Source organism: Phocoena sinus, chromosome 20 (assembly GCF_008692025.1).
Source record: "Phocoena sinus isolate mPhoSin1 chromosome 20, mPhoSin1.pri, whole genome shotgun sequence".
NCBI lineage: Eukaryota > Metazoa > Chordata > Mammalia > Artiodactyla > Phocoenidae > Phocoena > Phocoena sinus.
This window is the reverse complement of record NC_045782.1, coordinates 26,773,097-26,790,187: the sequence shown is the minus strand read 5'-3', so window position 1 is coordinate 26,790,187 and position 17,091 is coordinate 26,773,097. Positions and strand designations below refer to the sequence as shown.

Here is a 17,091-nt window from a genome sequence, read left to right as displayed (position 1 = left end):
TTTTCAACCAAGGAAAATATAACTATGGGGAGGAAAACATTTCAATATCAGGCCTCCTGGGACCCGAGGAAATGTACTGAATGTCTGTCAGGGAATGATGGTGTCCTGACTTCACGGACTTTGCTGAGCGCAGCGGGAGAACAATGGCTGGCACCTGGCTCTGGCCAAGCCAGAGGGCCCAAGTGAGGACCAAGCTCATGCACAAGTTGCCCCAGACTTGAAAGAATCAAATGTGTGTCCAACATCGTGCCTCAAAGCAGGCCCCATTGTGGTAGCGCAAACATCCCACATAAAGGGGGCCTGTGCTCTGTCCCATGCCCATCCCTCCACTTCCCTTCCACCCCAAAGGAGATGCCTGCTGCAGGCCTGCTGTCTGGCAAAGGGCATGCTTGCTTCACTCCTGGATTCTGGGAAATGGCTAACGGAGTACATTCCACACTTAATAATAGTGCCCCCCAGAGTGGTGCAATGCCTTGACCCTTTCCAGGACACTCCAGGGAAGGGATGGTAGGACAGTGATTGGTCAGGATCTAAGAGAACAGCTGGTGGGTGACGTGGATGCCAAGTCAGGATGCCAGGGAAGGTCCAAGGGCTATTCCAGACCCCATCCACTGTGATTCCACAATGGTCTGGATGGTCAGGGAGAGGGGAACTGAAACAGGTGGAACTGTTTTCTGAGAGAGACTGGGGTCAGAGTGAGGCAGAGGGAGGAATTTGGTGGGGAGGGGGTATTGGAAAAGGATGCTGAGCCTGGATCTCTCAGTTATTTTCCTTCTCTACTCTCCTTTAGCTACAAGAGACTCAAGGTCATGTCTACTTATCTTCTACCACCTGCCCTCCCCCAGAGAGCAATGGCAGCACAAAAAATATCAACAAAACAGAAACGCTCTGAGAAGAATCCTGATGCATCTCTGATATGTCCTCAATGTGAGTATTTTTGATTCATGAAATTTCAAAGCTGAAAAAGATCCCACGCATTTGATAGATATCTTCATCTGTAAGTTCAGAGAGGAAAAGTGTCTGGCTTGTAGTCACAGAGTGCCTGACTCTGAGCTAGAACATGGGCCTCCTGGGAAAGGGTCTGTGTGTTTTGCTGTCTGATTTAGCTTCATTTGTGGTCATTATCTGTGTGTATATAATGTCCCTTGTGTGTCTGTCTATGCAGGGTGTCTGTTCCAGAGAGAGAGAGAGCTTCCAGTGGCCAGTTCAGGCATTGTCCTTCCTTTCTCATAAGACCTAATTCAATGGCATGTGGCATACTGGACAGTCAGGGGTCATGGACCCTAGATTTCACTTTATTGAGCCTCAATCTCCTTATTTGCAAAACGGAGATAAAAATTCTTGCTCTGATCACCTCACAGGGCAGTTTGTCAAGTTCAAATAGGATGATGCTTGCGAAAGTATTTTATACACATATAGGAGATTGCAGTTATCAAAAGCTCGATGGGGAAAATGATGTGGGCAAAAGTGGTCTTTTGGGCACTGGGACAAGACTTTTGTAGGTTTTCTGCTTGCTCCGAGGGTGCAGCTGGGATGGGAGACCTGCATATATCCATCTCCATGGTGCCCAATCACTGGTCATGATGCTGGGCACTCAGGTCTAACGGCGGGCTGTCTGGAAGCGCACCTTTCTCCCCAGGCCGTTTGCTTCCTTCAGGGGGCTGACCTTAATCAACGCACTCTGGTGATGGTGTGTGGGGTGGGTGGTGGAGTTTTTCAGGAAATCCTAAAGAAATACATTCAAGGCAGCCTGAGTGGAGCTTCTTCTGAGTCATCATAGAGAGCCTCAGGCTGACAGGTATTTGGAAAGGTCCTTGAGTTCATTTCTTTGTGGAGAAGTTAAGCAAATCATGAGAATTAAGCTGATTTTCAGTGATCTCTTCATCAGCTTATCACCCATTTAACAGGTCTTTGCCAGGAGCTATGAAATGTGTTGGGGAGATGCTGACCAAAAAACAGGCAATTGCCAAGGGGGAGGGGGGTGGGGGAGGGATGGATTGGGAGTTTGGGACTAGCAGATGCAAACTATTATATATAGAATGGGTACACAACAGGTCCTGTTGTATAGCACAGGGAAGTATTTTCAATATCCTGTGATAAACCATAATGGAAAAAAAAAAACCAAACAGGTAGTTGTTTTTGACTTAGAGCATCTGATCTAGCCTAGTGTACAGCTGGGGCCTAACTTCCTTTAGTCTGTATCTAATGCCAGTCCCTTCTGTGGCAAAATAACAATGCAGTGATTGACAGGGCAGGGATTATGACAGAACAAGGATTATTATTATTATTAATTATTACTACTATTAGTCGTAGTAGTATTGACAGAACAAGGAATTTTATGCAGAGGTGAGCGTGCCATATGCTACCTGAAGAAGAAAGGCATTTTCACAGCCAAGGAATCATTGTAAAGATTTAACTTACCTGACAGATAATATTGGGCAAAAGAATTTCCTTCTGAGTGTTTTTCCCTGCCTTGTAGTCACTGTAAATCAATAAGAAACTCCTGGTTTAAGATTGCCTAATTCCCTAACATGATTTTCAAAAATTTTTATAGAGAAGAAGGAATTATTTCTTGCTGGCAGATGGAAATACTGCATATTACTTGGCATACCTTATCAAAAGGGCTGCCCAGTCAGTAAAGGCACACTCCTTACCTTGAATTTGAAAGGCCTGCTTTTACTCCATTCTGTCCCTCCCCCAACACCTCCCTGGGAGTGTTCATAGAAGAAAGGGGATATTAAAGAGCAATGTCATCTGTTTGGTTTGAAAAAGAAGGTAAACTTTTATTCAAAGACAGAATTAGGAAAAGAAAGTAATGGTTTGCTTAGAAAGATGACAATTTACATAGGGAAAACAGCACATTTTGTCAGGACAACAAAACGGCCTTCTGAGGCTGTCAGGAAAGCCCACCACAAACATGCCAATAAAGAGTTGAATTTGTGTGTGTGTGTATTTAAAAGAATTCTGTAAAACGGCATAAGACAAATACGTGGTCCAAAGCAGCATATTTCCCGTTCTTGGGAATTCAGGAGAACCTTTGTGCAAGTTCCTGGGATGGAAGTAATCTCTTTGTAGTACTCTCAAACACAGAAGAAATCTCAAGTCTCAGCCAGAGGGAGCAGCGATAAGGGAGGAGCTTTGTGGGTGTGGAAATAAAGGCATAGAGAAATAGAGATAGGACAGCACATGCAGAAATGCACTGAAGACATTTAAACATGCACGCAGTGGAGAAGGGCAAAGGTTAAGATGTCTGAACTCCTGGGTGCAATTTGGTGAGAGTATTTGCCATGGTAGTCTGCTGCTGTATTTTCAATACTTGGCATTAACCAATTATGCAAGAGAAATAACTCAAATGCTATCGATCAGTTGAGGGCCAACTGGTCAGAATTTTCCAATAATTGTCAAAACAATGCCCTATAACTCTTTCAATACTAACTCTTTCAGTGTTTCAGTGAGAAGATTTTAAAAACTCAGACTGAAAACTTGTCTTCATTGAGACTTAGAAAAAGCATCAGGTAAGCCAAATACTGACAGTTCTATTAGTTTATTACTTAATTGACATTTCTCCACACTGAAGACAAGGGCTTGGAAATTGTCCTTTAAACAACAAAAGATCTTATGAAGAATCAAAAATATGTTTGACTTCTTCACCCTTGAACTAGATTTCAACAACATCAAGTTAGATCTAAAGTAACATATATTAGTACTATTTAATGCCTACGAAACAAAGTCATTCCCTCTGACAGGTAAGATTTCTTCTGTTGACAATTTTTCTTTCAAATACAATTAGGCATGTAGGAAATTATCAAAAATACTTGCCGTTAGAAAAATTACCTTAATTCTTGTTAACCCCTGACCTCTTATAAATTGGTAGTCTCAAGAGGCATGCATTTTACCAGTGCTATTTTTGATTGAGGGTATTGGCCATTTACAATGTCTGTTTAAAATGTTCAAAGAGTCTGCAAAAGTACATACTACAAAATACTATCGTTTCAAGATTGGAGGTCACATTTAACACACCACACATGATTCATCTGTACATTTACAGAGGTTTAAAGCACACGAAATTGTGCAGATAACATACCGAAGTCTAAACTTTTACATGCACTCAGTTGCATATGTAGCGATGAGATACAATCAATTCTGAACAAATAACAACCAATAATCAGCCAAATTACTATGTACACATTAGGCAGGAAGCAATTAAACACTGCCTGATAGAATGTCAGTGAAATTCCTATTCCTATAAAACACCCCTACTCCCCCACCCCACACTTCTTTAAATTCTTTTTCCATCACAAACATTAAACGGATGCTGTGACCATATACGTGAGAATCCCCAAACGTCAGCCTTGTCACGGGGCAAGAAGCAACACAGCAACTCAAAGTGACTGAACACAACAACTTGCCAGTCTTGGCTTTTATAAATCAGCTACTGGATGGTGGTTACTGTGAAAGCATAGTCGGACTTTCATGTCATGGAATGAAGGAAGAGGAACAAAGAGTATTAACTAATACCTTCTTAACATTTACCACTAAGTTAAATACTGGCTTTGCTAAAATAAAGAATGTATATATCTGGAGAGGAAATACCCTAGGATAATATTTAAAACAAACAACAACAACCTCCTACTTCCTTTATCCAAACAGAGTATTGTCACAGGCCCACCTGTCTGATTATTGAAGCAAAACCAGCTGTCCTTTTGAGTAACAATTTTACAAATTCATTAGTAATGGAAATGGAAGAAATAATTTAAAAATATATATATAACTATTGTGTGCAGATGTGGTGGAAAAACCAGAGACCTGAAATACGGCAAAATCAGTGTTTCATAAACAGTCGATAGATTTTTCTGAAAATACTTTTTGCTAATGGCAAAGTTCAACACCTCAGAAAAACTCTGAATTAAGATCTTAGAATAAGTTTCCAAGCTGTACAACATAGTTTCAAATACACTACCCTTGTTGTTTGTAAGGCCGCATTGAAGTTTAGCTTAACAGTCATAAGCCATGTGTTTGAACATCTTATGAAAGGTGACCAGCAAAGAAACAGGTTTTTTCCTTATTCACCCTACTACCTGTGAAGAGGTATCATTGCTTTCCAAATAGCTCCTTTACAAATTTCCTTAAAGGTAAAAAAAAAAGAAAAAAGTTCATATTTGCTTAATTGAATCATCTGGAAAAATATTTAGACTTTATAAAGTGACAATGTAGCACTTTCAATTCGCTAAGAGTGCTCTCTTGTTAATCTATAACTACGCTCTCTAATTCGTATGTTATAGTTCAATAAACAATATTAAGAGATGCGAGTTCTCTGCTGTAGCTCTGCTACATGCAAAGTTGAGAGAGCCATAGAATAATGGCATCATCTTTCCAACAAGTATCAATTTTAAAGGGCCAGTGAATTCTGTGTGCTGTTGACATAACTAGGGGACTGAGATGCACCGCAGACCCCTTAACAGCTTGAGTTGACAGTTCTCCAAGAGAAAGGGAGTACATCTTGGTTGGAGCGTGATGAACAAAAGAGGGCCAAGGAGTTGAGGTTTTCTGGTGTGCCTACTTGTCTAAAATTGTTGTCTTCGAGGGAAGAACTCAGCATTCATCAGGGTGCACGTTCGTGTGGCAGGATAACAATGAATGAGAGGCCAGTCCTCTTTCCCATTTGTCTGGCATGATCTCCTGGCAAGGATGGGGTAGGCATTTGCCAGGTGGCTCCCGGACAAGGTCTTTTTAGGGGGGCACAACCAGGCTTCAGTCAGTGCTTTTCATAAAGTGCTTTGGGATCCTTCAGGAGTGGGGGTTGGAGGAATATTATTACTAACTGGATTCAACTTTCAAATCGAATGCAACCATTTTCTCCAGTGTAATTATTGCTTTGAACATTAGTGAACGTTCTTAAAATGGAATGGTTCTTATCTTAAGTAACCACTTCTTAAAATACCCACTCCCTAGAGTGAATGTTTTTGATGACTGTCTCCCGAGTACCCTTGCGAAGGAAGAGGATGTGATAGCCTTGTAAATGGTTGCCGAGCATACACATTGATGAATTGCATTTTCCAGGCTATCCTCTTTTATGAATAGATAGCAAGAGTGAAATCAAAGATGCCTAGCCCAACATGCACTATGTTGGCCTGGCCGAGGCGACAGGCTCCTGCCTCTTCTAAGACATTGATAAGAAAATGTATGGTGATGACGGCTATACTCATAGCAGAATGTGAGCTCCTTGTGGCCCGGGAATCTGTTTCATACTTGATTCTTTTGTTCTCTGTGGGACTTGGAATAGAGACAGACATATGGGAGGACCTCAGTCAATGATATTTGAGGGTTTCACAAATGACGAGCTAATGCAGGTGAGAATTAAGCATGTCAGAAACACGGTGGAAAAGAAGACCTGAAACACGAAAGTTTCCTCTAGAGGCTCCCCAGTTGGACTTAAAAAGAATGAAAGAAAAAAGTCCATCATATCCGAAACAAAAAAAAAAAAACAAAGCCGATAAGACAAAGCAAAACAAACAAACAAAAACTCCTCAGATTTTGTAAAGTTTCTATAATGAGAAGACTGGACAAATGAATAAAGGACTGTGATTTAGAGAAAACAATTCTCTCTCACAAGAATGTTTTAATTTAAACTAGGCTCACAAGAAGTTGCAAAGTGGAGGTATGGGTAGAGGGAAACTTCTTGAACAAATAGCGAATTATTGAGGATATAGCTTTCCTCGATTCCACCTTTCTATAGGAATATCACTAGGAAAATGCATTTTCAAGTTGATTAAGTATGCCCACTGAAATCTAATGTTCATTATTCATTTCATGGGCACGCATCTCTTTTCCTCATAGAAGGTGAAAAAATAACCCCATGTGCCTAATATAAATTAGTGGGTTTGAATTTAACGCCATTTTGCTTAATGAGTTATTATTTGGTCCAATGTGTCAAAACGTGCTGACCAAATACAGGGTCAGAAGGATGGGTCAGTCTTTGCTTTTGCTGCCTGTCAAATGTCTTCCATCTAATTTAGTCACAGACTTCCTTCCTTGCCACCAGAAAGGTCATGATCAGGGAATCACTTGGTTTCTGAGTCCTTGACAATTTCAGCATCTCATCTCACAAACTCATTCAATATATATAACCTGTCTTATAATTAGAAGTAATTAAGAAACTGAGTGGAGATGACTCTTATTTTCGTTTTTAAATGGGAGTCGTATGGTAAGTAATTTTAAATGCATTTCTCCTGATTAGGTTTTAAATTAATTACAATTAATTAATTAGCTTAGATATCTAGTATATGAAATTTGTAATTTCTGGCAACAGAGAGCTCTGTGGTATTGGAAATCTGTTAGGTAAAGGTTGAGAGAAGGATTTGAATTTGGAATTACCTGTAAACTAGGTAAGCAGCCTATAGAAAATCAAAAGTTGACTAGGTGTGTACCAATTCCCACTGGGACAGTCTGCTGTAAAGGGAATGGTTGTGGATTCTGACCCAGACTCTGAGACTAAAACCAGCTCTGTGACCTTGAGTAAGTCACTTTATCTCTCTGGGCCTTAACTGCTTCATCTGTGAATGCGAGGACTTAGACTAATTTTAGGTTCTCTTCTAGACTAATTTTAGGTTCTCTTCTAGTTCTAACACTCCATATATATAGAATTCACTCAGAACAGAAGAAAATTGCATTTTAAAATCCTCCCAGGCATGGAAAAGGAGCTGCAGTGATTCTGATCAAGATTCTTCGGCCGGAGTGGGGGGTCGGGGCGGGGGGTCGGTTATTGAGTATAAAATCTCTTAAAAAAATAAAGACTGAGCTCTGGGCTTTAGTTTTCTAATGACCATAGGCCATGGGCCAAATCTGTACCTTTCCACCAGGGTAATTATTTATGTTTAAATCAAATGTTTTAAAAATGGAAGGAATCGGAATAACATTGTGAACAGGGGACTTTGTGTGAACTCCCATGAGGAGGACTGGTAGAACTGTGAGGACAGAGGTAGGGCCATAAAGAGCAATATTTAACTAAAATGCCTGTGAAGCAGAAAAGGACCATTTAGAATATCAGTGAACTGAATGGGTCTTGGCTCCAGGAAAGGAGAGAAGGCTCATGCCTGTTCTGAATATGCAGTGTGATTGCTCTTTGATTTGGTTTCTCCTTTGTGAGAAAGCCAGGTGGGAGGCAGTGAGACCGAAGCAAGATTTTCAGGTGTCTTTGAGCATAGCCTTGGAACCACTGGCAAGGCCTTGTAAGGAAAGATTTTCCCTGAGCTCAATGGGCCAACTGATCTAGGGGCAAAACTGACTTTGGAGGGGTGGATTGAAAAGGGGAAGGCAGAAACCGAAGCTCTGGACGGTCTGTCCCATGACCTGTTACGTGGGGGAGAGTAGATGTGCCTGTGTCACTGAGAAAACTCCATCCCTGCTGGCCACATCTGAAGGGCACTTTCTTGCTCAATCTACAGCAGATCCATTATCCTTCACAGAGACACAGCCCCCACCATGGCTTTACTTATTTTAGGATTGGAAAGGAAACACAATTTTGCACATGTCTCTCTCCCTCCCCTTATCTTGTGTGTAATCCAGGCTTTCACTTAACTCAGCCATCTCCTTGCACCCTGGAATAATACATGACCCATCTTCATGCTTGAATGGGAGCTGGGTGTACAGGAAGGGCTGCTTCCCGCCCTATTCTATCTTTGCAAGACAGAGCTAGAAGAGAAGCCTCCTCTACGTTTGTTTCTGGAGGTTTCCACACAGCACTAAGTGAAGAAAAGGCCTGTCCAAGGCCTACTTAACTAGATCAGTGCTGACCGATAAATTGGATTTGGTGAGCTGCTGAGAACGCTGCACTTTGGAACGACTTGGTTTAGCTGACGGGGAACCCAGGACAAGTCCACTGACCCTATTCCCTAGAGAGACAAACTGGGCTTCTTTCCCCAAACTCTTCTAAAGGTTTGGGATGGAGGGAAAAACAATGCTAATCTTATTTTCATCTATAGAACTCCTCCCTGTCAATCACAAATGCATGAAAGAGCCTAAGCTCAGGAGTCAGATTACATAGCCAGCTGCAGAATTGAGGGTGGCTCTTTCGGTTGTCCTACCTCCGCCACAGGTGCCACCAATAGGATGGCATGTTTGAACCGTTGTGTCCAGGACTCCATGTTGACACAAAAGCTTTTCTATGCCCTTTATAGGCTGAACTGGGAATGACACTGGCAACTGTCGCCTCCACTCCAACTCTAAAAAAGAGGACCTTGAACCTGTAACCTTTGGGTTTTTAACATTCAAACCATTTAAAAATGGGTGGGGACACGGTGGGATGGGGGCAGGCTGGGGGTGGGGTGATGGAAAATGCAGGGACGCACAGTGGAACTGTGGACAGCCAGTCGTGGGCCTCCCTAAAGCATGCTGCTGAGTATTTCCGACACAGGGGAGGGGGTCGGGCCCTCCGGGCTCATCTCCGGGCCGGTGAGGCTGGGCAGACCCGAGGGGCCTCCGGCGGGCGGGCTCAAGGATTCCCAAGGCTTGGCGTCCATCAGGGCCGCCGGGTAGGGCTCCACGTAGATGCGGCGCACCGTAGGCCTGGGAACCTGGAGGCTGCCCTTCCGCTCCTCTGGGAGGCTGGCGGCGTGGGCCAGAGCCAGGCCCCGCGGCCCTTCTTGGGCAGGTGCCAGCCGCTCAGCTTCCCCGGGCTCCTGGCCCAGGTCGCAGGCCCGGGACAGCTGCTGCGTGTACACGCCCTCGGACAGCGACAGCGACTGCGTCTCGCTGTGCATGCGCAGCCAACGGTAGTGGCGGCTGAAGCCGCCGTAGTGCGGGGACTTGGCCAGCTTCCGCTTTCCCAGGAAGCCCAGCGGCGGCCGCGCGCCCGGTGCTACTTTGGCGTGGTTCTTGGGCGCGGGGCCTGTGAGGGTCAGGCTGTGCAGGAGCTCGGTGCACGAGTGGTCGGCCTCGGGCCCCGGCCTGCGGCCCTGGGCGTCCTGGCGTGGCCCCGACGGAGGCTTCGTGTCGTGCACCTGCAGGACGTCGGGGGCGCTTCCGCTCAGGCCACTTCGGGCCTGCTGGGCGATGTCGTGCGATGACAGGTAGACCAGGTCCAGGTCTCGGGGGCTCAGGGCGTCACTGGAGTCGTAGTCGCTGTCAGTGGGGAGGAAGACTTCGGAGCAGCCTTCTTCGTCAGAGCAGGGCTGTGAATCTGCAAAGCCAGAGATTGCCGTTAGAGACAAGAGAAACTCCTAGCCAGGGCTCAAGGAGGGTCCTGTGGTTGAGGCCCTCCCCCATCCCTCTTCCGTGCCTAGAAGGGCTTGCGCTTCGTTTAGTGGTCTGCTCTCATTTCTTGACATTTTAGTAATTTTTGAACAAGGGGCGCACTTTTTCATTCGGCGTAGGGCCCTGTAAGTTCTTAGCTAAAAGGGAAAGGAAGGAGAGGAACTCGGACAGGACCAACCACCCCTTGCAGCAGCAGAGGGGAACGTGCCCTCCTTCCCCACATCTGATTTTACTGTTCACTGGGCTTGTGGAGAGAGGATGAAACAGGAACAAAGCTGGATGTCATTCATTTATTTGTTCCCTAGTTTTATTTCAGAGATGATTTTTACGTTTGATAAAGTAGCAGGAACTTAAAAGGAGGAAGGAAGGAGAGGAGGCATTATGGTGGCGGAAGTCAGGGAAACCTGGTTTACAAATCCTAGTTGTCCTCCAGATTGCTCTGTGATATTGGGAAAGTTACTTAACTTGTTTGAGCTTCAGTTTTTTTATCTGCAAAATGGGGATGACAGTAGAACTTCTTACTTAGGGTGACTGTAAAAAAAAAATAAATGGTTTATATGTATAAATACCACGTTGTCAGGTGTTTAAAACGAAAAAAAATTAAGGCCAAAGAAAAAAACAAAACATAAGTAAAATCGGAGGTGAAAAATCAGCCTCAAAGGGCATACTACACTAATCATACCGAGCCACAAGTTAGTTCTGTAGATCTTTGTCATTTAATGCACTAGTTGTTTATATCTTTTTCCCAATCAGGTTGTACATTTCTGTAGGGCAAAGACTGCCTTAAAATCCTTTGAACTTCCCACAGAACTCAGTCCATAATAGGTACTTGGTAAATATATGCTCATTTTGAAAACATGGAAGTCCTCTTAAAAAGAACAAGAAATCTCTAAATTTGAGGCAATCCCATTCAAAAATCTCCACAGAACTTTCTTTTGCTTTTTTCTTTTTTAGTATTTATTTGGTTGCACGGGGTCTTAGTTGTGGCAGGTGGGCTCCTTAGTTGTGGCATGCAAACTCTTAGTTGCGGCATACATGTGGGATCTAGTTACCTGACTAGGAATCGAACCTGGGCCTCCTGCATTGGGAACACGGAGTGTTATCTACTGTGCCACCAGGGAAGTCCCCTCCATAGGGTTTTAAAATGGAATTTAGAAAATTGATTTTTAAATTTATCTGGAAAAGAAAATCTGTGAGAATAGCTAACTTTTTTTAAGGTACAGTAGGGAGGAGCCTGATTTATGAGGTATCAAAGCATATTATAGAGCTTTGGTAATTAAAACTTTGTAGTATTGGTGTACAGATAGACAGATGGATCTGTAGAACAGAAATATAAAGTCCAGGAACAGTCTTAATTCAGTGTGATAATTGAACATGTGGTAAAGATAGCATTTCAAAGTAGGGGAGTGAATAGATTATTCAGTATATAGTGTTGGGACAATTGGTTATCCCTTTAGTAAATTATTAGAGAAAGTCCTGCCTCATCTCAAATATAAAAATAAATTCCATGTAGTTTAAATATAACAAGCAAACTGTACAAGTATTAGAAGACAGTATGTTTGTAATTTTGGGTAGGAAGGTCTTTCTAAGCAAGACAAAACCCCAGAAGTCAGAAAAGAAGTGACTGATAAATTTGACTACATTAAAGTTTAATACTTTGTAAAACAAATGATCACATAAACAAAGTAAAAAGGTAAGTGGTAGATTGGAAGAAGATAGTAATAACATGTATAGCAAAAGATTAATATACAGGATGTATATAGATCTCCTGTAAATCAGTAAGAAGACAATCTGAACAGGTAGAAGATAACCAACAATTCAAAGAATAATTAATACAAATGGCCAATAAGCATAATAAAGATATTCAACCTAGGTAGACTATAATTACTAATTAGGTAGTAATTTGGGAAATGCAAGTTGAAGCAAAAACAAGGCATTTTTTTGCCCATCAGATCTGCTGAAAATAAAAATGATAATCTCTTGTATTGGTGATGTGTGGGAAATCAGGAACCCTCATATAATGGTGGTGGGAATAGAAACTGGTCTGGCTCTTTGGATAGCAGCTTGGTAGAATATATTAAAAATGTGCAGTGCATATCATTTGTCCCAGCAAGTCCTTTATCAGATATCTATGTTTGAGAAATTGTCACTATGTGTACATGGAGGCATTTACAAATTGTTCACTGTAACATGATTTATAAAACTAGAAATAATCTTGTGGCTGAGACTACTGTGAAAGGAAGACTTAGAGACACAGAAGCATTAAGAAAAGAAAAATAGCTTAAGAAAAGAAAAATACTTTACTTGGCAGAGTTCTGCAAGGGAGTCCAAATTCAGTGCTGGCTTGCTGATGAAAAAATACAACAGGTATTTAAAGTAAAAACCCACAGGGTTACAAGGTTATAGTTAGTCGTGCATGGTGGAAAATCAGTATGATTATCATAAGAATACTGTAAACTTAAGGGAAAAAAATTTTGTTAGGGAGTCAGTAATTTACACAAATGGGATTAAGGTTTCTTCTATTTTAGGGACTAGAACCAGATGTAATATATATATTTTTTGCTTGTTTGTTTATATCAGGGTCAGGGTATGAAGTGTTTCTTTTCCTTTTTTCTTTTTCCTGACTGTAGAAGATGACATTGCTTACTCATTGGCAGGGAAAGATTTCAGTTTTGTTCTCTCGCTGCTGGCTGCTACCCAATATCCATTATCCTTTTTTAGTTACAAAATCTTAAATTTTGTATGAGACAGCAGTGCATTCATGTAAAAGACCACGTTTTTTTCAGCTTCCTTTGCAGCTAGGCATGGTCACGTAACTAAATGCTGGCCAGTGAGATAGAACTGAAAGTATGGTATGAAACTTTTGGAAGGCTGCATTAGAGGAGCTGGCTTAGCTGGGAGATAGGCCATTTTGTTTTTCCTCTTTCCTTCCAATTGCCTGTAACAAGGTGTGTTGGCTGGGCTCACAAGGCAACCCTGGAAAAGGAAGCCATGTGCTAGGATGGTGGAGCTGAAAAGGGGGGCATGGTATCTGAAGACGATGGAGTCCACATACTGTTGCTGAATTGTCTACCTCTGGGCTTCTTTCACATAAGAGTGAAATAAAATATCTTGTGTTAATGACACCCTTATTTAGGTTTTCTGTAACAAGGGTCCAGACTTAATCCTAACTGATAACAAGCCTAAATGTTTATTATTAGGAGAATGGTTTAAAATTTTGGGCACATCCATACTATGGAATGTTATCCAGCAGCTACAAAGAATGAGATCAACCCTTATGTTGTTCTTTAAATAATGGCTATCAAAAAGGACTCCCTTTTTATTTTGGGGGTTTCTACTCATCTGTTCAAGGGTCTCCTCAAACAAAGCCTTCTTTAGGAAGCATCCCCCAACTGTCCCAGAAAGGATTGCCCACTTGTCTGCACTGCTGAAGTAGTTTTTCCTTCAATTATCCTTTGGCACTTAGCCTGTATAGACTTGTATTATTAGTTATCTTTTTAAAAGCAAATACAACATCCTGGTTTCCTGGTTGGACCAGAGCCCTCTTAGGGCAAAGATATTTAATTCATCCATTTATTCAACAATGAAGATTTTGTTTTGCTTCAGCTGCTGCTCTAACAGAAACACTGTGTTTGGTGGCTGACTGAATATAAAATTAATAACAAAGGATCTGCTTCAGGGATGTTACTGTTTTAATGGAGGCAGGGGCATATATGCATCTATGAGACTGTGGAAGAACATACCTTTTATAAAAGAAGTTTAGCAAATAAGATGCAGGTTTATAGGAAGGAGATCACATTTTATTGGGACAGGATTGATAAAGTACTCCATCATCCCTATTTTTTTCTCTCCATTCATTCATCTCTATTTCTATCTATTTAATTTATTTCTTCACTTTCAAAAAGTGTTTTGAGGAAGCTTTTAATAATAAATATGCAAATGTTGATGAGAGGCTTAGAAACCAGAGAGGAAAATGAAACAATACAGGTAGTTCTGTTTGACTATAATATGGGAACAGGAATGGAATTTTGGGAAAATGAGGCTACAAAAGTAAGATGCCAGCAGTTTCACTCTTGGGAATTATCCTAGAAAAATAAAGTTTATTTTCATGCAGGAACTTGTATATGAATGTTCATAGCAGTTTTATTGGTATTAGCTCCAAACTGGAAACTACCCAAATATCCTTCAGTGGGTGCATGATACATCCATACAATGGAATAATACTCATCAGTACAAATAAAGAATTCCATTTATGTGACATTCATGAAATAATTATAGAGATGAAGTACAGATTTGTACTAGCCAGGGGCAAGGATGTGGGGAGGGGTGGTGGGTAAGGCTATAAAGGGGTAACAGAGGAAGTTTGGTGGTGACGGTACAATGGAGTATCTTGACTATGGTGGTGATTACCCAAGGCTGCACATGTGACAAATTACATACAAGCGAGCCTGCATGCTTATGTGCATGTGTACACACACACATACATACACACATGCACAAGTGTATGTATAACTGGTGAAATCTGGATAAACTGTGCATTATACCAGGTTCTTGGTTTTGATATTGTATTGATATAAGAACTGTGTAAGATGTGAACACTGGGGAGAGGCTGGGGGAAGGGAACATGGGAATTCCTGTACATTTCTTTGCAACCTGCTGTTCTTATAATTATTTTAAATAAATGGTTAAAAGAGGTTATTTAATTTTTTTAAAAGGTTAGGTGGAGCCAGAGGAGAGCAGTGAATGCCTAGATAAGGAGTTTGTACCTAATTTTGTCACCAGTGGGTAATTATCAGAGAATTTTGAAGAAGTAATTGACAAGATGAGAGCTGTGATTTAGGATAATTATGTAGCAGGTAGGATGTAAGAAGAACTGGATCAGGAGGAAACAGCAGGGAGGCCAGCTGGGAGGCTGTTGTCCAAGCTATGTTTCCTTTAAATATTTAAATTTTTTAGGTTGTGGGGCTGAGCAAGAGTGGTGGTTACGTGGAAGAAGAGAGAAGTCCAGGAAGGTCATTCATTCAAAGATGTTTACTGAGCACGTATTTTGTGATAGACAGACATGGTCTCTGCTTTCAAGCAGCTCACAGAGGGAGGATTAGGCAATAAGAATATACATAAGATTAACTTCAAAGAGTGTAAAGTTCTATGGATAAAATGAAACTGGACTTCAGCTAGAGAGTGACTTGGGAGGGAGGTTCTTTTAATAAGGTAGCCAGGGGAGGAGTCTCTGGAGTCTAGGTGAGACCTCAGTGACCAGAAGGAACGAGCTATGTGAACATTTTAGAGAGCAGTCTTCCAGACAACTTGGAGAAGGAAGTGCAAAGGCGCTGAAATGACTAATAGATTTCAGGCCTTGGTGCCTGGGAGATAGGAGTAGCATTAAACCAGAGGAGTTTAATTGCAACAGGGTTGGGCAGTGGAAGAGATGGTAAATTTAATTTGGGACAGGTTGAACTTAAGCAATTGGCCAAAGCATCCTAGAGGGATGGAATGGGAATGTGGTAGGGTAGCAAAGTTGAGGGAAGATGCTTGTGGGTAGAGAAGAAGGAACTGTTGAAGATATGAGTAGTACGTTGATGGAAATAACAAGGCGGGGTGATCACTTGGGAGCACAAGTGCTGTCATTGGTCCTTAGTGAAAAAGATGTAAGGACTCCTGGTTAGGGAAGAAGACAGACATAGCTTTTCAAGTTAAAAGGAGAGAACTGGATAAAGGCTTGGGCTGAATGACTTTGAAATTCTTAAAACAAATTTTAGACAGTACTTTTCCCTATCTTTAGTGGGAAAAATTGGGAACTGCAAGTAATCGGGTGTCAGAACTGTTGGCTGTTTTTGATGATGGCAGTGGTAGGTGCCATAGGGGTCATAAAAAAGAGAGGTTAACTGAAGATTTGAAACTGGGCTGGAAATAAGATCCATGCAATTAATTGAAAATTGACTTTAGTTGAACTTTCTTCTCTATCTGATCACTGTTGTCTATTCAGCTATCCGTGTGTACTATTCATTTACATCCGCAATAGTAATAACAATACTCGCTATTTACTTAGTACTTACTGTGGGCTAGCCATCATGCTAAGTGCTCTAGGTGCTTTATCTTACTTAATTTTTACGCCAGTTCCCATTCTGCAGATGAGAATACTGAAGTCTAGGCTTATTAAAATTTCCAATTCATATAAGCTGATAAGTGGCAGAATAGGAACCTACACGCAGATTTGACTCACTCCAAAGACCTGCTCTACTGCCATTTACCTTAGAATTGCCATGGCTTTCTGTGGAAGCTTTCTGAGGGCTGGGACCTGGTTCATCTGATTCACTTTGCATGGCGCCCACACATAGCTATATTAAGGCCTTAGTAAGAGAAACACGTTAGGTCTTGTATTAGTTTCCTGTGGCTATTGTTAACAAATTACCACATGCTCGTGGCTTAAAACAACAGAAATTTATAATCTCACAGCTTTGGAAGCCGAGAAAGTCTGAAATTAAGGTGTCAGCAGGGTTGCACTCCCTCTGGAGGCTCTAGGGGAGAATACTTTCTTGCGTCTTACAGCTTCTGGTGGCTGTTGGCATTCCTTGGGCTGCATCACTCCAATCTCGGCTTCTGTCTTCACATGAACTCTTGTCTGTGTCTTATAAGGACACTTGTCGTTGGATTTAGGGCTCACCTGGGTAATCCAGGATGATCTCATTTCAGGACCCTGAATTACATCTGTGAAGACTCTTTTTCCACATAAGGTCACATTTGCAGGTTCTGAGGGTTAGGGCATGAACGTGTCTTTTTAGTGGCCACCATTTAACCCACTAGAAGTCTGATAGTAAAAATGATACGTCTAGAAGCAAC

At 41.8% G+C, this 17,091-nt stretch overlaps 1 protein-coding gene across 1 annotated transcript in view; it reads right to left on the bottom strand.

Moving 5' to 3' along the window:
• Nucleotides 1-9,380: 9,380 nt before the first annotated feature.
• Nucleotides 9,381-17,091, bottom strand: part of ANKFN1 (ankyrin repeat and fibronectin type III domain containing 1) — a 155,063-nt gene continuing 147,352 nt past the window's right edge. Inside the window, exon 18 of the mRNA XM_032617038.1 lies at nucleotides 9,381-10,177. Coding sequence (XP_032472929.1) covers nucleotides 9,381-10,177 — 797 coding nt within the window. The remainder of the gene's footprint in view (nucleotides 10,178-17,091) is intronic.